The sequence below is a fragment of the Natrix helvetica genome (genome assembly GCF_964273705.1).
Source record: "Natrix helvetica genome assembly, chromosome: 6".
Taxonomy (NCBI): Eukaryota; Metazoa; Chordata; class Lepidosauria; order Squamata; family Natricidae; genus Natrix; species Natrix helvetica.
In genome coordinates this window covers 30,011,434-30,032,719 of record NC_138553.1, presented here as the reverse complement: position 1 = coordinate 30,032,719, position 21,286 = coordinate 30,011,434, and the positions used below count along the sequence as shown (strand labels likewise).

Genomic DNA, 21,286 nt, shown 5'->3' with positions numbered 1-21,286 from the left:
TTTGATAGAGCTATTTTTTAATGCTGACGTTCGGTCAATGACGTTCAATGGTTCAATGACCTTCGGAAGATGTGTTCTCAAATAAATTATTCCCAATGTATTATATTATTCCAGTAATAACAAAGAAGTGCTAGGCTCTCCTTTAGTCTGGTAGATTGAGGGAATAGTTTATTCCGCTGGTTGCTGTGGTAACAGAAGGACGCCAAGCGAGGGAGCGAAGCTAGACTCTTCCGGGAGAGGGCGGTCCGTGGCCTGATTCGAGCCTTGGTCGCTGCCGAGAAAGTGAGCAATTTTATTCCCACAATAGCCGTCCCCAAACTGAACAACGGCTGGGAGTTGTGAATGTGGTGTGTTGTTTCTGAGCGGACAGTGCTCAACAAGTTGCCATGTACCCAAATAGAGTCTCAGCCCGTCCAGTTTGCTCTTGGACAGATCTAGGCAGGGAAAGGAGCGCCATACTTTGTTCCACTGTAGAATTTCTGGTATTGTTAGGAAGCCTTTAAAAAAAATATCAGTCGGAATCTACGTTCCAATAACTCAAATCCATTATTCTGGATCCTACAGTTCCGAACAGTAAAGAATAGTTCTTCATTGTCTTCTATGTGACCTCCTTTTTATTTAGTATGCCCAGATGTAAGGCAGTGGACTTCAATTCCACTGTGATTTATATCATCATGTAAATATATATTTCCCCCACAGTGCCGTTTTCCTATGTAAATGTTTTCAATAAATAAATTAAGCTTGGGAACTGAAACCAATATAGCTAAATCCAAGTTCACTTTCTTGGAAGAGGATTATATTGGAGCCCACTTCAAAGTCCCCAGTCTCTTGTCCCCCTTGCCCTGCCTTCCCCACTGCATTCATGATAGTCCCAATTCAACCTTCCCTTCCCTCTCTGATTGCTAATGCAACTACTTGTTACTCTGGCTACTTCTCCAACTTCTACAGACTCTTCCCAGATAACATCACCATGGTCTTATTCTTGGACTCTGTCCAGCCAGCTTCTAACTCCTATGAAAAATAAATAATTCCATCTGCAAAATAATTCATTAATATATCTCAGCAGCCCATCTTGTTCAATAGGGCCCAAGCTATTGTAAAAAGGACTTTCAACAACACTTTCAATATCGTTTCCTATGTAAGTGACTCCTTTTGTTTCCACATTCCAACACAAGCTGATGATAATTTGTTACGTTCAAGAATGATTCAGTATAAAATAACTGAATAAAAGTGTGTTTCAAATTAAACTATGTTTTCCTTCCCCTTTTTAATGTTGTTTTCTGCAGGATGGATTTCATACATACTAAAGCATTTTTAAGCCCCCTAAGTGGGTTCTTGATTTTGCCACCCTCAACCCAAGAAGAGAGAAGCAAAACCATCAGTTGCAGTTTAGATGACCTTCCACGCTGTATCCTTTTGTCATTAATTACAAACAACATGAAGTTTGCATGAAAATATTTCTCTATATAGACATGTATATTTCCATTTAGCAGAAAGATGCTTTTGTGATACAAGTTGTTATTGGATCAAGTCCCCACTCAATTTATTTTAAAAGAGAGTTGAATTGGATCTCTGAATTAAGTATGAAAAATACATTGCAACCAAACAAACTAGATTCTGTTTTAATTGTAATAAAATATTAATGTCCAACAGGATGCCTTAACCACTACCCTAAACTGGCTGGCTCCACAAATAAAATAATGCATATCATATTTAAAAAGCAATATTAAACTAAAAAAAAAGAGACAGAAATAACAGCAAGATTTGTATACTATCCCTCTTTACAGACTTTTGAAAAAAAACCCTTAACAAAATGATTAGTGTATGTCATTGGCAATATACAAAATGTGAATAAAAAAATATCTAAGTTAGAATTGGGACTGAGAAGATATGACAGTAGTGATGTGGTAAGTAAAGATATATTGCAGCATTTTTAACATGCAGAATTCCAGAATTTTTCTGATCTAATTTTAAGCAATTTAGGAATGGTCAAATACCTTGCTTAGCCTTTCTGATGACAACCTGAAAATCAGTGCAGATTTTTTTCTTTCTAAATTAAATGCACTTATATAGCTGAGTAGGTGCAGAAAATAAAAGGTACATACCAAGCTGATGAAGGTACAGTTTAAATAAGGAAAACTTTTCAGCTTGAAATTGCTTATGTACAAATGTACATAGCAAAAGAACATAAAAATAGTTATCAGTCTTTGGGAAAGAGTAGTGGTGGTTATTTGTTGTATTGCTATTCTTCACATCATCGTTAAATCATTCTTGTTCCACATGAATGAATTATTTATCAGGTTGAACACTGTTAGTAATATAGACATTCGGATTTCTTTAAGTACATGAAAATTTATAGAGCCATTGAAAATGAAGAACATGATTCTAGGAAAGGCAAGCACTTTAAAATTCCTTTTGATGGAGGAGATGTAGTATTTTAACTCTTCAGATAAATGGGAATTAGAGAATAGAGAATTTTTTATTTTACAGTTCTCCACAAATAAGATACATTACAGAACTTTTAAGGAAAATTGTCTCCGTTTATCTTTTTCTTATCACTGAAGGTGATTGAGGATATGATGCACAGGAAATATCCAGGGTTGAGGAGTCCTAGAAAAGGAAGACGTATAAGCAGGGGGAAAGGTAAGCATAATGACAATATTAAATCAGTGGTTTAATTGCTTCAAACTTAAGGTTTCATTACATCATATTTAAAAATATCCCTTCTAGTCATTGTTGGTTAAATCATACGTCTTACCAAACTGCTCTTCTAGTCACCATAGTTAAGAATCCAGAATATTTGAGGAAACTGTTGTTAGATACGTACTTTTACCGTGTTCTATCTGCTCAACATACATGTTCAAAATTTCATAAGTTCACTCCTGGAGCATGAGCATGATTGGGGATGGGGACATAGCAATGGTCCTAATTTTGGATTGTCAGAGGATTGTGAATCAGGGCTAATACCAAATAATAACAGCTGTAGTTTTGTGTATAAATAAGCTCCTTTTAGCTTTAAATGCATGACAAAACAAAAACAATTGGCATGGAATAAGTCTACATTTCTGTGCCTGGATAATTACATACTAATTACATTTGCATATTAAGTGACCTTCTACTCAGGTGCTTAATAGGAGTGTTCTTTTTCTTACATTGCAGAGAAGGATCAGGCCGTGACACACAAGTATGGAAGGCTTAGTTCGGATGCAGGTACTGTAAGAAATCAGAAAAAAATTGCTCAGAAAAAGGTATGATACTGAGTGACATATCAAAAGTCACTCTTTCCTATAAATATATAGTATTTAAAAGCTATATTATTCTTAATGTTTAGGAAATACAATTTTTACTGTGAGATGTATGCTATGAAGAAATCAAAAATTGGATTTCATAGGAATCTTTATATTTAGTGACTATTAAACTACAATTGCATCAATTATGCTGATATTGCAAAATATTTTATTATGCTTACTTGGAATTCTGAGAGCTTCTGTACAAAACATCTATAATGTTTATGTCTCAAAAATATTATAAATGTGTCCTAATAGTATTTAGCATTTAGTAGAGTAAGCAATCTATGGCCCAACATTTTTTCTGCTTACTACAACTCTACAGTATAATTTCCCAACAAATACCTTCCCGCCAAAATACCTTCATAAGCATAGTGGGAATCCTCTAAAATAAAATTAAAGTAGTTATAAAAAAACAAGAAACTCTGAAAGTAAAGAAAAAATAAAAGCCTTCTCCATGTACGTATATGCAACATTAAATAACCAATGAACCCTTGGATCATTATTTCAGAGATATTTCCTTACCAGAGTCCTCAAACCTTTAGCAGAATTGTATAATACAATCAAATATCAGGAACTGAGCACAAGAAAAGTTTATAATGTTTTGTATTATGTAACAAAACATTTTATGATAATTGTATAAGATTTGCTAAATTTCAGTTCCATGGGAATCATGGGTCCCAGATTTTGGAGGGATTGCATAAATTAACCCATATGAGGTACCTTGGTTGAAAAGATTTTGTTCTATGTTACACCATTTCAACATAAGTTAAAAGTTACAGACAAGATAATTTTAGTAGAATACAGACATATTTATATTCATTTTATATTATTAGCACGCCCACTGGAAATTTGGCCTCACCTCTAGATGTTAAATTGTTCCCTATTCTTGATTTAGACAATAGTTTTAAACATTTTAAAAAAAAATTTAAATTATTGTTAAAATGTTGAAATATAAAAGGAGGAAAAGAAATGAGACAGAACAAAGGAAAGGCTATATATATATAGATTTCAAAAAAGAAAAAGGCATAGTTAATAGATGCTCCTCTTCCTTTCCATTTGTTTCCTCAACCCCTAATGTATAAATATTTACACATTATATAGAACATTAGCGGTTGTTAATGACTTCTAATTAAGTCTAACACTATTCCATATTATATTTTAAAAAGTTTCTATATTCATTATCTTAATGTAGTGTATAAAACAACCCAGTATCTATATCAACCCCATACTGTAAATAAGAGTTGTGGTTGAAGAACAAACCAAGCATGAAATGAAACACCTGGTAGATAATTATTAGACCATGTAGGTATTAATTTTGTTAGAATCATTGTGTGCGGAAGATAATCCTTACCTCCCCTGAGAAAATCTTTCTCCTAGTTGTACTTGCTGCTAAGCCCAGATAAGTAAGCCCTGTTTGCTATAAATGACAGCTCACTTTCTTTTATCTATCAGGATCCAAACTTTGTTTCAATTTCACCATAGCGGGACCTAGAATGACTTTGTACAGCTTCGTTTGGTACACTAATGCTGATCCTTCCTGCTAAAGGAAGATCTAGCTTTAGTTATGAATCTCATGGTTTGAGATTAGACTATAATTTAGTCTGTACAAAAATAAAATACTATTTTCCTAATAATTATAATTAAATTAATAATTCAATAAAACACGGTATTCATAATTATAATAGTAAACATTGGTATGGAAATAATGTAGAATTTTAAGGAGCTAGAATTTATTGTTGTCATCATGCACCACTTGTATTTGAGGAAAAAACTTAAAATACTACCTCTTTAATAGTCAAATGCGTTGTCCATTCTGTATCAAATTCAATCTCTTAATAGAGCTTTTTTAGGAACAGAAATGCTTAAAAGAGCCAATGAATAATGTAGTTTGGCCCACAGTCACACTCTGTGCAAGCAGATTTAATCTATACGTTCTATAAAAATCAGGAAGCATAAAGTAATACGTTCTGGCTTATTGCTCTATATGTCATTTTACTTAGCCTCTTACAATGTCTCCTTTAATCAGATCAGAGACCTGAATCCTGCTTAATAAACATTAGATCATCACTACAAGAATAATTGGTGTTTAATTTGCCTGGTGTAGTGAGTCCCTAGTCTGAATTATTTACTAACACATTACATTGAACTTAATATATTCCGAGCAATATTGCAACTTGATTGAAAGGTAGCCAACCATACCCATTATATTAGGCAGGAGGACATTCATTTTTTCCCCCTAAACAGATTGCTTGAGTAGAACGTATTAAATTGTGGCCCTCCTATGTTTCTCATGTATTATTTCTTCCTTTCATCCCTAGATGATCACAGAAAAGAATAAACTTGTAGAGTTGTATCATTACCCAGGATATCGTGAAGAGGAACTCACACCACTGCCCAATGGAATAGACCTGAATGAAATTTTGGAGAAAGTGATTCGTGCTCAGAGTAAAACTTTAGTTGGGAAGGTAGTTCAGACCTTCAGGTTTATGTGGCAATATTCTTATCTTCTGGGTAAAAATAGTAGGGATAGATTAATCATATATTTACTTGTTTTAATATCTATTAGCACCTGATATTTATAAGTAGCCATAATGCCCAATGGTGGCGATTGCACAGGGTTTTTGTTTTTTTTTTGCTTGCTCAGCTTCAAGTGAGTACAGTAGATCTAGTTACTTTTCTAATTAACAGAGTATCTGGACATAGCCACTTGATACGAACAATAGACTTGTCAACGCCCAGTTATACAGGATAAAGGTTGTCTGTGCTCCTCCAGATTTCATCTTCCCTTATGTCTTATTGTGATTAAAAATGTTCTTAGTGAAATGTTTGTCATTAATCCGGAACTGGAAATTTCAGGTCAGAGATCAGAATAGGAAATCAAGAATTCAAGGAACAACTTTTGCGATTTACAGATTGAGATGAAACCTGTTTTATAGTTTGAATGGATTCAGTTGAGAGCGTGATCTTAATTATTCTTGTCAGGTTTTAACTATGCTTAATTATTTAGATTAGCTCACAGTTTGGAGAGCTGAGATTCAAGATAACTTAAACCTCTTGCTATGATTGCTTAATATAGTTCTGACTAGGCCCCCTAGGTCCAAGTTAAAACAGGATAATGGAGTAAATATATTGTAAAATATTATTTCCAGTTAGTTCTGAGCATATTTTGACTAGTAGTTCCCAGCTTACTTCCTCCAGAGGTACAAGATAGCTAGTCCCATTATTGGCAGGCTTTGTCCATGCATAGAAGGAAGTCGGGGAATTGCAGTTCCACACTGGTGGAGGGATCATAACATGAGAGATGATAGATCTAGACTGTGCTGTTACTCTTTTGTTTCTTTACAGACGAAATGGGCTGTGAAAATGCTGCATAGGTTTTTTGACACTCCATGTTCCCAAGCTGTTTTGCTGGATAGTTTCTGGTGGCAATTCCTGCACTTGTATCATGTAAGGATAAGGAATGGTTATTGAACAGATTGTTAAATTTCATTTGTCCAGTTTTTCATTTTTGGTTCACCATTTTTATATTGTTCCACTTGTTTTAAAATAATGGTATTCCAAATTTAGCACCATCTATTTATCTAATAGGTTCTATGTAATATAAATTATAATAACCTGTTTTGAACTATTGACAAAGAAAAACTATAACAGTTTATTTCAAGTCTTATAACTTATTGCTTTAATTTGGGTTTTTGCATTAAGAGCAGCACAGGTAGTCCTTGACTTGCAACCATTTGTTTAGGGACATTCAAGTTACAACGGCACTGAAAAAGTGACTTACGACTATTTTTCACACTTTTGACTGTTGCAGCATCTCCATGGTCATATGATCAAAATTCAGACACTTGGCAATTGGCAGTAGAGTGTTCTAAGGTCATGTGATCACCTTTTGTAACCTCCTGACAAGCAAAGTCAATGGGAAAGCCATATTCAATTAAACATCGTGTTACTAACTTAACATCTGCTGTGATTCACTTAACAACTGTGGCAAGAAAAGTCATACAATGGAGCAAAACTCACTTAACTGTCTTGCTTAGCAATGGGAATTTTGGGCTCAATTGCAATCGTAAGTCGAGGATTACGTGTAACTTACTCTAAGTGTTCTTTCTAACTCCGTGATTCTGTACCATATAGTGTTAATGTTAACAACAATGTTGTTAAAGCCAGTAAAGTACATATTTATTGTATTCACTAATACATTATGTTAACAATTTTGTAGAGGGGAGAAAAAAAGTCATATCTGTTCATATATCTCAAAAATATTGAATATTGCAATTCAAGGGCTTCAAACTTACAAGGTTACTACCAGGATAACGCAAGAGGAGAGAGTCAGATCATGTCTGTCTGTCTATCTCTATCACATTTTTGGAAAATCAATACAGTATATGATCCTTCCCCTCATTCCCCTTCCTTCTTTCCTTCCTTCCTTCTTTCCTTCCTTCTTCCTTCCTTCCTTCCTTCCTTCCTTCCTTCCTTCCTTCCTTCCTTCCGGTTTCCCCGGTGACTTTGCTTGTCAGAAAGTTGCAAAAGTGAACATATGACTCTGGGACACTGCAACCATCATAAATATGAGTCAGTTGCCAAGAGTCTCAATTTTGATCACATGACCCTGGGGATGCTGCAACGTTCGTAAGTGTGAAAATGGTCATAAGTCACTTTTTTCAGTGCTATTATAACTTTGAATTGTTGTAAATCAAGGACTATCTGTACTTCTTAGAGACAGTCCCATTTTATCTAATGGCAGTACGCTTTTACCATAAGCATCTTGTAACTAATTTTCTTTCCTAATATTCCATTGCCATGACACTATGGTTAAATAAATATGCCTTCAATAATCCTGTAATTTATAATTCTCCCAATAGCCAAATCAAGAAATTCAGGGGCACTTGTTTGAACGCATTGCAGAAAATTATGCCCTCATTCTATTAAATGATCACAGGGCTTTCAACCAGGAATGCATCCTCAAGGTGAGTAAAGATTTTAAGAAATACAGGACTATAAGCCATATTAGTGTTATTTTTTAAAATCAAATCTTAAGAGTGATATGGTCTAAGTTTTAGAAATACAGGAAGAAGTTTTAAATGTACGGGTTAAAACTGGGGCAGTACTGAATACTAAACTCTGGTTTCTTTTTCAATTATCAACTTATGGCTTCTTACTGTGTAAAACTTGTGCCATCTCTTCTGATTTCCAGTTACTACTAATGCTTCCTCCTCCTGGGAAAATTAGATAAAAATAAAGATGAACTTAATCTATGGATTCTTTTTTCATAAATGGTTAGTATTTCTGGCAACAACTTTCCTCTGTTATGGTAATTATTTCTAGGATCTGGTTTTCAAGGAATATGCAAGTTCACCTAAATGTGAAAGTTCTCTCTAGTTTTCATTAATACCATCTCAGTATCTATGTAATTATCTACATATTTTTACTGTCATTTAATCATCCAATGGTATATACAGACATGTTCTATCCTTACCCTTGTGGCAAGCTATGGTTTTGAGAACTAAACTAGATGTAACATAACCATTTGAATAATTATGCAATGATTTCTACTGAAAGAAATCATTTCTCAAGCCTACGCACAGAAATCTTCTTAGTTTGCACCTGAGCGAAACTAGATAAGATTCAACAGTATTCAAGGAAGGGGGTTTGGATCTCACCTTCATGCCCACAAAGGATTCTAGACTAAGTCCCCATTTGACTCTTTCGCCAGGCTCTGCCAGTTTCTCTCCTACAGAAGGTTAGGAGAGAAGATGACAATTCTCTGCCAATCATTAAACGTCTAATTGAGGGACTTTTGAAAAGGTTCTGAGGCTTGATATTCTTATAACACAGGTTGAGAATTAATTGGCTGAGAAAATTAAATTCTCAAATACAATTGCCATAAATTTATTTGAGATTTTCTCCCACTCCTGCTTTATTTGATTTTGTAGTTTTTTCCATCACTACTGAGTCAAGCTGTGTACATCTGCTTCTGCTCCTGTTTCCCGAGGTCCTGGTTTAATACCTCTGAATTCAAGGCCCAGCTCTGTGATGTATTCTTCGAGTGGCTGGGAGGTGAGATGCCATCATAACCTTACTCAAGGAGTGGATCATATAGGTTTTGACCAAGAATTCATATTTTTTAAAATCATGTGGCATTTCAAAACATGAAGTATCACTGCCCCTCAATTTATTTTACTCATCCTAGATAGGAACCAAAGGATGAATCTACTACTTGCACCTTCCCAAAAATAGTTTTTAAAACTATTGCAACAAAAATGTTGATTCTGGCATAGGTTTTTGTGAACTAGAGACCAAAGTGTGCCATAATAACAATTCTTTAAAATGTTTTAAGATTGTTTGTTGTTTCAACTAGTTACATGCCGAGAGAATTTGTTCTTGTATTTCTTAAGCACAGTCTTTTTTATGTCAACTATGTAACTTTATGGAAAAAAAAACATTTAAACACATCATGTAATAGGGCATATGGAAGAATGCTGTTTATAGAGAAGACAGCATACTCGACACCTATACTGTAGTGTTTTATTGACTTCTTGTGGTATAACCTTTTAACAGTTATCCTACGGTAGGTCAGGCAAAAAATCTGAAAAAGGTTCTCCAAAATATTTCTAATTGCTTGAATACTTGGAATTCTACTGCCCTAAGCAGCTAATGTATCTTTAGTTAGAATGGCTGTCATTGTCTATCAATATATATTACACGCTAGCCTTCCATAATCTACTACCCTCCAGATGAGTTAAAGTTCTGTTGTGATGTCTTGGCTGCAATTCATGAGTTGAAATCGCAACATATTTGGATGGCCCAAGTTGCAAGGTGTATGCACCAAAGCAGTGGTGAAATTATTATTTTTTTACTACCAGTTCTGTGGGCATGGCTTGGTGGGCGTGGCAGGGGAAGAATACTGCAAAATCTTCATTCCCACCCCACTCTGGGGCAAGCCAGAGGTGGTATTTGCTGGTTCTAAACTGCTCAAAATGTTTGCTACCGATTTTCCAGAACCTGCTGAATTTCACCCCTGTGCCAAAGGCATTTTTCCAGTTATGAATCCAGGTGGTTCATAATCTGAAAAAAAAAATGTAGTGCTGAAACTATATCTCTTGGCTGCCTGAATAGAGACTGTTTGGGAACAATAAATATCAATCTCTTTAGACGATTTTTAATAATCAGATGCAACATGCTATTTTAAAACACGTTATGTTGTATTCAATTGGTTCTTTAAATTTTAATTGTAGTCTTCCATCAATTTCTTCCTCTGATTCCTTTTGTTTCAGCATAAAATCTAAGTTATACTAACATCATCCACTAGATTATGATTTTCACTATGAATCCTTTTTGGCACAACCTTGTTAGGTACACGGCATGAACCTAGAAGTTTCTATAAATGGGATTACTCCCAACTGGAACCAGAACGGTCAAGGAGAGAAGATCTGATGTCAAGAAAGAAAAAAATAGGGACTGGTAAAATCCTGCTAACATTTATGTTCTCTTTCTTATGTAAAGGAAAATGGTCATTGATTTAAATCAAGTAGTTTCTCATTATGAACTATTATAAAGTGTTACATGACATCAGTAACATTTAAACAATATGCCAGTTCCCCCTTCTATTATAGTTCAACCATGTTAAGGAGTCAAAATGAAATCAAGGTTTGTATAGTTGTCATGGATTAGTGCTAAATATATGATTTGCTTGCAGAAGACTGCAATTTTTGATATTCCAATTAATAGTATTTCAATAGAGAACATAAGAAATATTGACTCTGCTTGCCAGATTATAATGCTGGAAAATTAGACCTACCATATTTTATTTTGAGTTTTCAAAATTAAAGTTTTAGTAAAAACATTAGTAGTACATACATCTTAAAGCAAAGTCAACTATAATAAATAGATCTTAAAATGATGCATAATCTGTCTGAGATTTTGTAGAATATGAGCATCTGGATATAAATACCTAGTATTGCAAGTCCTCTTACTACTTTTTAACCCACTCTATCATACTAACTGTAATATAAATGGCAAGTTAAAAGAACCCTGATCATAATATGCCTTAGAGATGAAGAGCAGTCAATGGGTTATATGCATATGTATAGTGGCTCTCTTGAAAATAGATTGCAATACAATGTAGAGAGCCTGCACTGGATTCAAGGCAGGGAGAATGTACCAGCCTTTATTGATTAAATTTCACATTTCTTTCATTTCTATAGGCATGGGTATATCGTTTGAGAGCTACAAGCAATACAGTTCTACAGGAAAGACTCATTTGCAGAAGGTAAAATATGAATTGGAGTTGGAGATAAAGCCTTTTTTTTTCATTTGGGATGTGAAAAAGAAAAGAATTTACCAAATGCTAAAGCTGAATTTAATGCCCTTGGTTAACTCTTTGTGGAGTTCTGCAAACTGGCTGAATAGTCAATCCTGCCTGCCTGCCTGCCTGCCTGCCAATCTGCCAGTAGCTCACACACACCTCACACCTTCCTGCTCATTTGTAATTGTAGGAAGTTAGCACCCAGCCCTCTCCTGGAAAAATGAAATATCCTGGGAAATATTGAAAAGGCAGAACATATATCCCTGGATCAGAAATGGAGAAACATGTTTTTAGGCAGGAAACAGATTCACTCTTAATAGCCCCCACTTTCCTTAATGGGCCATTGAAATGCCTGAGCCAGTCTATTCTACATAACAAAGAGTTCCCTCCTTCAGCTCCAGGTTGAGGGGATTGAGGCATGATAGTATTAGCTTTTACCCATCTCACCAGAGGGCACCTGGGAAGAAGCAATGCTCAACTAAACTCTGGACTTGATAGTATACAGTCGTGATGGCGAACCTATGGCATGCGTGCCACAGGTGGCATGCGGAACCATTTGTTAGGGCACGCGAGGCTTTGCCCTGTCAGCTGGCCAGTGCACATGCGCGCGCTGGCCAGCTGACTTCAGCCTTCTTTTGAGGCCGTTTTTCACCCTCCGGAGGCTTCAGGGAAGCTCCTGAAGCCTCTGGAGGGCCTCAGGCGGGGGGGGGGGAGTCTGTTTTCACCGTCCCTGGTGTGTTGCTGGTCGTGCGTGCATGCGTGGGGGTTTTTTCACGTGCATTGCATTATGGGTGTGGCTTTCCTGACACGATCCCCCTCCCCCCCACTTTTGGCACGAGAGCCAAAAAAGGTTAGCCATCACTGGCCTACAGAGTTGCCCCTGCATGGCCCCATGGGAGTCTGACAACCAGAATACATTTCTTACACAGGAACAGGAAACAGAGAGATGGGGCCGAACGGAGTATAAAATACCCAGCAAGCCCCTTCTTCGCTCTCTTCTTCTTCACCCAACATCTGGAAGCAGGTGATCACATATTCTGTTCAGGACCTCAAACCATGTGATCCCGTCCACCATTAAACCATCTTTCCAAGCAGCCTCCATGTTTCCAGTGTCTTTTTCCCCACTTGGAGCCAAACCCAGAAGGACATTTCTGCCAACATAATTAACCAGAGGAAGGGAAAAGAAAAAGAAGAAAACCACATAGCCATTTCCTCAGCAGAAAAAAATTAGCCCTGTTAAAACTCAGGCTTAAAGTGCAAGAGAGGTTTTTTTTTTCATTCTCTCTCCCTTCAGTTAACAGCTCTGGGCAGAGAGCCAAGAACTATTTAACAGGCTATTTAGTTGCAATAACAAAACTGCAGGAATGCAGCCAGCACAGCCTTGAATAAACAATAGAAAATTGGCAGGATTAGGCCAGGGAAGGAGTTTTTAAAATGTTAATACAGAGCAGGAGTTTCTTGTCAGAGTTCTTATGCCTTTTTAAATACATGTTCTAATTAGCAGAATTGATTTTATTAATTTGGAATAGGGTTGCAATGCTGTTTCTATGTTTATGTATTTTGATCCTACATTTTCAGCATTTAAGAGTTAGCTTACAGTATTAGACTGTAAAGATTTCAATTTATCTTGTAACTGTGTTGTTTGCGTGTGATGGAGCACCAAAACTTCTGAAAGCAAGCGATTCCATTGATTGATTGGTCTCACCCTTAGGAAACTTCTCCTTAATCCTAGGTCAAGGGTCAGCAATCTGTGGTTCTGGAGCCGCATGTGGCTCTTTCATCCCTCTGCTGTGGCTCCCTGTCGCCAGTCAGCACCACAATTTTGAGAGGAGTTTCCTCTCAAAATTGGGGGGGAAGCAGGGTGCGCCAGAAGGAGACTCTATGGCAAGGGGTGGGTTTTCTGGTCAGCTCCACAATTGATAGGGCTTTTGGTTAGGACAGGTAGAGGAAAAAGGATGCTGCACTAGGAGGAGACTCTATGGTGGGGGAAAGGGACTTCCAGTCGGCTCCAGAAATGAACAGGGGGCTTCCAGTTAGGACCTTTGTGGCTCTTTGAGTGTTTAAGGCTGCCAACCCCTGCCCTAGGTTGCTTCTCTCTTTGGGTAGTTTCTATCCATTGTTTCTTGTCCTGCCTTCTGATGTTTTGGGAAATAGACTGACCCCCTCATTTTTGTAGGAGCCCTTCCTGACAGTTAGAACTATTAATTAATGGAACAACTTGCCTCCAGAAGTTGTAAATGCTCCAACACTGAAAGTTTTAAAGAAGAGATTGGATAACCATTTTGTCTGAAGTGTGTAGGGTTTCCTGTCTAAGCAGCAGTTTGTACTAGAAGACCTCCAAGGTGCCTTCCAACTCTTCTATTCTATTTATATTCTATTCTATTCTATTCTATTCTAAATAATGGAACAGTGCTATTTTATTGTACTATTTATTGTGAGTTGGACTAAGGAGAAATTGCTAAGGGTGAGACCAATCAAGTTGGCCACCTCCACCCAATCACATAACAACCCAGCTACACCTTCCCAGCCGATCATTAGGGCATAGGCCAGTTGTTAAATTATTTGAATCCCACCATTGCCATGAGAATATTTTTTTTAAAAAAAATCAATCAAAACAATGTTTGTAGCAAGCAGTCATGCACAATTATTTTGTTTCTTTTCAAAGAGCAGAGGATCTTAGATTGCCAAATATATTTAAACTCTATTTTTCTTTGAAAATTGTGCCAACCCATAAATTAGATTGTAGTGCATTTCAAGTTCTCTTTGCTAAAGTCTGATATTCTAATATGAAATGATATTTATGCTTTTTATATCTTTCTTTTTCTGATATTGAAATAGATTCCATCAAGGAAAACATTTAACAAATCTACTAAAAAAGGCAAAAAAACTGTACCTGGGAAAAAAGATCAAACGCAGCTTTCCAAAAACGTTACCACATTGGAAAGTGAAGGTAACATCTGCAGAATTTTCTATAATACCAGCTTTAATTATGTAGGTGTGACTTTGTTTTCAGACTAAGTAAGCAATAATATTGTAGAATGCTCTCTCCAATTGAATGGATATCATCATCATCTCTCCAATTATAAAAAGGTGTCTTATTTTCTTATATCATGCAACCATATTCCTATGACAGAAAGATACAAATATGCTTCATTTAGTTAATTTGCAGAGAATTCACAAGAGAATAATCTTGTATTGCTAATACTTACCACAAAGCTTGTCTAGCACATGTCTAGATCATAAAGTACTGCATTTTCCTGTAAGAATTGTATGGAAGCACAGAAGTTCTGCACTGGTTTGTATTTGTATTTATTAGTTTGTCAAACATATGCAAGATGGCAGGTATATAAACATGGACATGAATGAAAGAAATGAATACAAATAAATGGGGACAATAGGATAGGGCCAAAGGCACGCTGGTGCGCTTATGCACGTCCGCTTTACAGACCTCTTAGGAATGGGGTGAGGTCCACAGTTTAAGGTTGAAGCTGTGGAGGGTTAGAGGATGTAACAACGGAGTCAGGAAGAGCATTCCAGGCGTTGATCACTCTGTTGCAGTAGTCATATTTTCTGCAATCGAGTTTGGAATGATTTACTTTGAGTTTGTATCGATTGTTTGCTTGTGTATTATTGAGATTGAAGCTGAATTTACTTCTGTACCATTAGCATGGTTGAAGATGAACACTCTGTGAAGCTACAATTGTTTTACAATTGTTTTAAAAATGCTCTTTGTTTCTCCATTGATTACAAGCATTTTTGTTTCTTCTCTCTTCCTAGCTCTGGAACTTCAGCTAGCTTGATAATTTTGTAACTCCACATCAGTAGTCAGTTTCCTAAAGCTCTTGTCTTCTTTTCCCTTTCCCCTTGGTAGGGAGGTGATGTTGTTGCACACCACAATAAGTGTGTTTGTTTTCAGTTTGGCAAAACAATCACAGATCACCTTTAAACTACTTCTGATAATTTTGGGAGTTAAAATAATAGCTGGAAGTGGCATATAAGACTAAGTGCTATTGCTATAAGATTTTGAACAGCATTCGCAGAAAGATTCTGTATATTACCATATAAGATATGAATGCAATTAATTACATGTTTTTCTATGGATTCTTTAAAAAAACAAAACTATTCTTGCTAAATACAGATAGAAAATTGAATTCATTTTTTAATGATCTGAACATGTAAAATGTATGTAATTTATGCTGCCTAGATTTGATGAGATAAGCAGCCATATAAATCTAATACAGGTATTCCTAGACATATAACTGTTCATCTACATAGATAAATGATGACTCCCTACACAAATCGGCACTCCATTGTTCTGGAAGAGTTTTCTAATTATAGGCCTGTCTCAAATATTCAATTTTCAAATAAAGCGATTGAGAAAATGATGATTCTACAGTTCCAGTATATCTGAATGAAATTTATTTTGGGGGCCTATTGGTTCCAGGATATGGTAATAAATGTAGTGAAAAACTCTGATTGTGATCTGCTAATAAAGTATGTATTTGCTCATCCATGAGGTTACCTTTCTTCAATACTTGAATATGAGTAATAACTTATTGGAAAGTAAACTGTATATGTTATTGATTGATTGATGGTTATTTGAATATATAATTCCTAATAAATAAATGATTAATACTTATCAAATGTGTGCTCTTTTTAGAAATAAAGCAAAGTACATCAAATATTGACCAGCTTAAAGAGGATAATGAGAAAGCTGCATGGAGCAAACACCAGAACTTACCCAAAAAGAGACTAAAGATAGCTATACTTCCTCGAGAGGTGACATTATTTATGGATAATAAAAATGTTAAAATAATTATGGATGGATCTGGATAAAATAAGAGTGTATTACTTACTCTTGTCCAAATTAGACTTTGACTTCATAACTTAATTCTTTTCATTTATTTCAACATATATTTGCTTGATTTATTTTGTAGCAAAATAAATCAGCTTTCTCCCAGGCAATGAAAGTAATTTGTCTAAAATGAACGAATGATCCAGAAATATTTTACAAATCTGAGAGTTGTTTAACATTATGTTTGGGTTGGTTCATATTCAAGTATCAGCCTCCTTGAGATTGTGATGGGTTCAGAGGTCAGCTTGACAGTAAGCATCACTCATGTGGAAAGACTGGCTACATTTAGATGAATTATGTAATAGTTAATTAGGATATGTTGGATATTGAATATCAGAAAATTCATATATATAGAGAAAAATTATCAAAATTCATAGAAGAATTTCAGAAGAAAATTATTTAAATTAGATATTCCAATATACGCATAATTTTTTTTCTTCTGTTCAATCACGTCAAATTCTTGGAGACTAACTAGCAGCTTTCTTGAGAACTATACAGAAACAAGATCTAAAGGGGATTGCGAACAGTTTTAAATATATTGCCAAAGTTATGGCATAATCATTCACCTGATAAAATTATTCATTTTGAATGTTGCTTTAATAATAGATCTAATAGTCATGTTTATTTACTTTCTAGTCACACCCTGCTTGTCCTGGTCCCGACTTTACGTGGCATCGCTTCAATATTAGTGGTCATAGTCCACTAATTCAACATTACTTCCAGAAACATGATGTTGAATCAAAATCAGGATGTGATATCTTTCTTTCTAGGAGGGAGATAGACAAATCAATGCCATATCCTTATGATGTTCAGAAGGGAAGTATTGATGGAAAATTCTTAAGACTGAGCTTCTTGGCTCACTACTATAATTTTTCCCAGTATAATATGTAAGAAATGCATTGTTTAATTTACATATAAATGTCTAGGTCATTTTGGGAACCCATTACATTTTTGTGTGATTTGCTTAAGTAAAAAATTCAAAGTAGAAATTTCCTTTACATTTAAATTCACTGATTCTGCCAAAACATATGCAGAACTGATCAAGGAAGGTTTTCATACCGTCCATCAGAAGCACAAAGCCTTTAGAAAATATTATTGGCAACGATACAAAGAAATGAGGAAATTTGATGAACAGAACAAATGTAATCAGGAACTTTACAGGTACCCAAAAGTGTATATTGAAACTATGTAATTTTATCATATAATGTCCACATTTTAAAACTATTTCTGGATGTCGATATGGCTTTGTAACAGCAATATTATTTTCTCCCTCTACACTTTCAATTTTTGTTTCATACCATCTTGTGTGATGATCTTACCTACCGTGTTTCCCTGAAAATAAGGCCGGGTCTTATTTTCTTTTGACCCCCGAAAAAACGGGTAGGACTTCTTTTCAGGGAAGTCTTAATTTCTCTCCCCCCCATGTACCGGTTGGAGGTGGGATGGGTGGGACAAGTGGCCCCTCACACCAGCTTACCAAAGAGTCGCAGCAGGCCATCCCACCATCTACAAAAAAAGCTGCTTTGCGGATGCTGCTCGGGCCGCTTTTGCAGCCGCATTTTGCAGCCGCAGAAGCAGCAGGCCAAGCAATGCGCCCCTCGCGCCCTCCTTACCTAATGGTGTGATGGTCTCAGCAGGCCATCCCACCATCCATGAAAGAGCTGCTTTGCGAGTGGTACTCAGGCCGCTGCCTCCAGCAAGCATGGCCGCTTTTACAGCTGCAAAAGCAGCAGGAGGCCAATCGAAGCGCCCCACGTATCACTTGGCCTCCTTGTTGCCTGCCGTGCAGACAACAGGAGGTGACGAGGTCAAGGCCAAAGCGGGGGGGGAAGGCGGGAAGAACTTGCCCCACGCGCCCCACACACCCTTACCTAATGGTAGCACCTACCATCTATGCAGAACATGTCATCATAACCTAGGTTTCTTCTCAGCTTTAAAATTCAAATAATTTCTCTTCTGCTACCTTATGCTCAAGTTAATTTCAATTTTTCTCTCATATTGTTCTGCAGAGAAGCTATAAAAGAAGAGATGAAAAAGAGAAAGGCCCAAAAGCAAAAAGAATCGCTTTCTTTGAGGGATCGGCAGAATAGCTCAGAACCTTCATCCCTGTTTTCAAAAGATTCATCTGGGAAACACCGTAGTTAACCTAGATCTCTCCTTTTGAACTGAGATTGGTTGAATTCAGTGGAAGCATGTTACAAGATGACAATTTAAATAAAATTAAAGAACCTAACTTTGGTACTAAATGTAAATGTATTGTTAATTAGAAATAAATGAGTGCTAGTACATTAAGGGGGAAGAATATGATTATGTTTTGGGAATGTTACTGGATATGATTTCTTTTATTACTTTTAAATATGATGTGTAGAATTCTTCCCCATTATGTTTGATTTTATTGTTGTATCTGATTCATTCCTGTCCAGTTTAAAAATATATTTACCCTAAATTGGATTATCTGCAGCTTTTCTAACACCAGTTTCATAATTGGATACATAATGGCAATACTTCTTTTCTTTAGAATTATAATATCTAAGTTTGGAATGTTTAACTTGTTAACTGAACTCCCCATTTTAGCTCCTAGTGAAACTAATGTGCAAGGTGTTCTTTTTCTTTGTTCTTCCATATTAGCCCCAGTGAATGAAGTTTAAAAGAGCATCTCTTTTTAAAGATTATTTCCAAATATTAAAAATTGTACTATACCAGCATGTCTATAATAATTTGTAATTATGTTCTAATTTAATTATATTGTAATTAAATCATGACAACAATAGATATGGATTGTAAATATCTATAATTAAGAGAATTTTTTTCTATTCTATTTGTCAGAATATAATGTTTTATTAGATTCTGAGGACTGCCTTTCCAGGAGGATGTTCCTAAACTGGAACATGTACAGAGGAGAGCAACCAAGATAATTAGTGGCCTAATTTGTGAGGGAGAACTGGGGAGACATGAGAGGTCTCCACAATTTTCTGAAGGGCTGCAATTCTGTCCAGCAGAATTGATCAAGTTGTTCCTGAAGATATGCCAAGAAAAATTGAGGTTAAAGAAGGTAGATTTTAGTTGATCACAAGATTTTAAAAAAATCCTAATAGTAAAAGCTGTTCTGTTCTGCTCTTAAGTGTTAGGAAGCTTTTCCTTATATCCGTTATTCTGTGTCCTTTGGAGTGGTATGTCAGTGTTTCCCAATCTTGGCAATTTACTGTGGAATTCTGGGAGTTGAAGTCCACACATAGCAAAGTGGCCAAATTCCACACACACACACACACACACACACACACACACACACACACAAAACCCGCTGTCTGAGAAGCTAATTTCTTTTTTCCCTCCAATTTGGGAACTCAGTTCCCAGCAGCTGTGAATTTTGCCTCCAAAGTCGATGTCTTGAGCTGCAGGCCAATCTGTTTCAACTTGGGTTAAAAACTCAGCTGCATATAAAGCAAGGTCTGAGCAGCATTTTGAGTGAAGGGAAATCAGCATCTCTGTCCCTAAGGCTGCAGATTACTCCTCCTCCCCCCCCCCCCAGCCCAATTTATTTCCAAAATTACTAAAATGTTACTAACAAGTTGGTATGAAGGTGACATGAGGAGAGAGCTGAGAGGGAATAAACTTCATGTGCCTAATTTACCTCAGAGTCCAACTTTACCCATCTCATTTGCCTCATAGCAGAATGTCTGGTGAGGAAGCCATAGAGGTGTGAGTAGGGGGAATCTGGCCTGCCATTCTGAGCTCCTTTGTGAATTAAAAAAAAAAATGTAACTTTTAAACGGAAGCTAAAGGAAGGCGCCTTTTGTGAACTTTACACAAAGTTCACAAAAGGCGAACATAGAGAAAATCTGTATTAAAATGTGTTCTAGAAGGATGAGGATCACATATAACTTGTATACCATATACCAGGGTTTTTTTTTTCAGTTGCACTTTAAACAATATATTATTTCTCATTTATTAGGGTTTATTTATTTATTGCAGATTTAGACAGGAAAATGTAGCTTATGATGGAAATGAACAACATTTTTATGTGTATATGATGTACAACTATATAATAGATATATTGCATAATTATTATCTATGTATATATATATGTGTGTGTGTGTGTGTGTGTGTGTGTATGTGTGTGTGTGTGTGTTTGTGTTACACAGGTTCGAATCCCAGTAAGGGTATGGCTAGCTGATGAGAGCTAAATAGCTCGAAATGGATCTATACTAGTCTCCCTTTATTTTATCAGCACAAATACAACATATATATATATATACACACACATACATCATCTATGTATGCACACACAATTATAATACAGGAGTGTAATTTGAAGATGGTTAGATAAGTTATACAATGTACCATAATAAAATTAACTCTGAACATATTAGTTTTCTTACCACATTGGTATATGCTGCATTTATTGTTACTGCTATTGTTAATTGGGACTTTATCTTGCAAACAATACAACGGCCCATGGGTTTTAGTCTTTAATTGGCCAGACTATGTTCCCTTGCTTTCCAGCTAAGTTAGATTGTCTCCTGTAAATATTAAAGTTAAAAGATATACTAAATATATAGTGTTTGAGGACTGTCTTAATCTATTATCAACATTTATAATTACAGTGAACTGGAAGTGAAAGAAAGTTTTTTTTTTAATTTCTCAAACTATGTTGCAAAATGTTTGGTAATCTTTTTTCTCCTTTTGAATCTTCTACTTGGAAAAGATTGAAATCAATGCTCATTCAAATATCAGATCACTGTAGTGGTGAGCGGTATATTTATTTTTGAATGAAATTCATCTTAGTTAATGTATTTGAGCAATCTACTTAACCCCTTCTAGGGTAGCATAACATAG

At 35.9% G+C, this 21,286-nt stretch overlaps 1 protein-coding gene across 1 annotated transcript; it reads left to right on the top strand.

Moving 5' to 3' along the window:
• The first annotated feature begins 192 nt into the window (after positions 1-192).
• FAM227A (family with sequence similarity 227 member A) lies at positions 193-19,696 on the top strand. The gene is made up of 16 exons (XM_081956708.1): positions 193-282; positions 1,287-1,408; positions 1,822-1,907; positions 2,565-2,643; positions 3,160-3,248; positions 5,609-5,755; positions 6,636-6,737; positions 8,153-8,257; positions 9,224-9,347; positions 10,644-10,751; positions 11,495-11,559; positions 14,434-14,545; positions 16,256-16,374; positions 17,087-17,244; positions 17,462-17,611; positions 18,460-19,696. The coding sequence occupies exons 2-16, from the start codon at positions 1,288-1,290 to the stop codon at positions 18,593-18,595; spliced, it is 1,701 nt and encodes a 566-aa protein (XP_081812834.1). The 5' UTR covers positions 193-282; position 1,287; the 3' UTR covers positions 18,596-19,696.
• The last annotated feature ends 1,590 nt before the right edge of the window (positions 19,697-21,286 follow it).

Coding starts and splice junctions, on each gene's coding strand:
- FAM227A (XM_081956708.1), top strand. CDS start 1,288: ATGGATTTCATACATACTAAAGCATTTTTAAGCCCCCTAAGTGGGTTC. Junction 1,908..2,564: donor GATATGACAGTAGTGATGTG/GTAAGTAAAGAT, acceptor TTATCACTGAAG/GTGATTGAGGATATGATGCA. Junction 2,644..3,159: donor ACGTATAAGCAGGGGGAAAG/GTAAGCATAATG, acceptor CTTACATTGCAG/AGAAGGATCAGGCCGTGACA.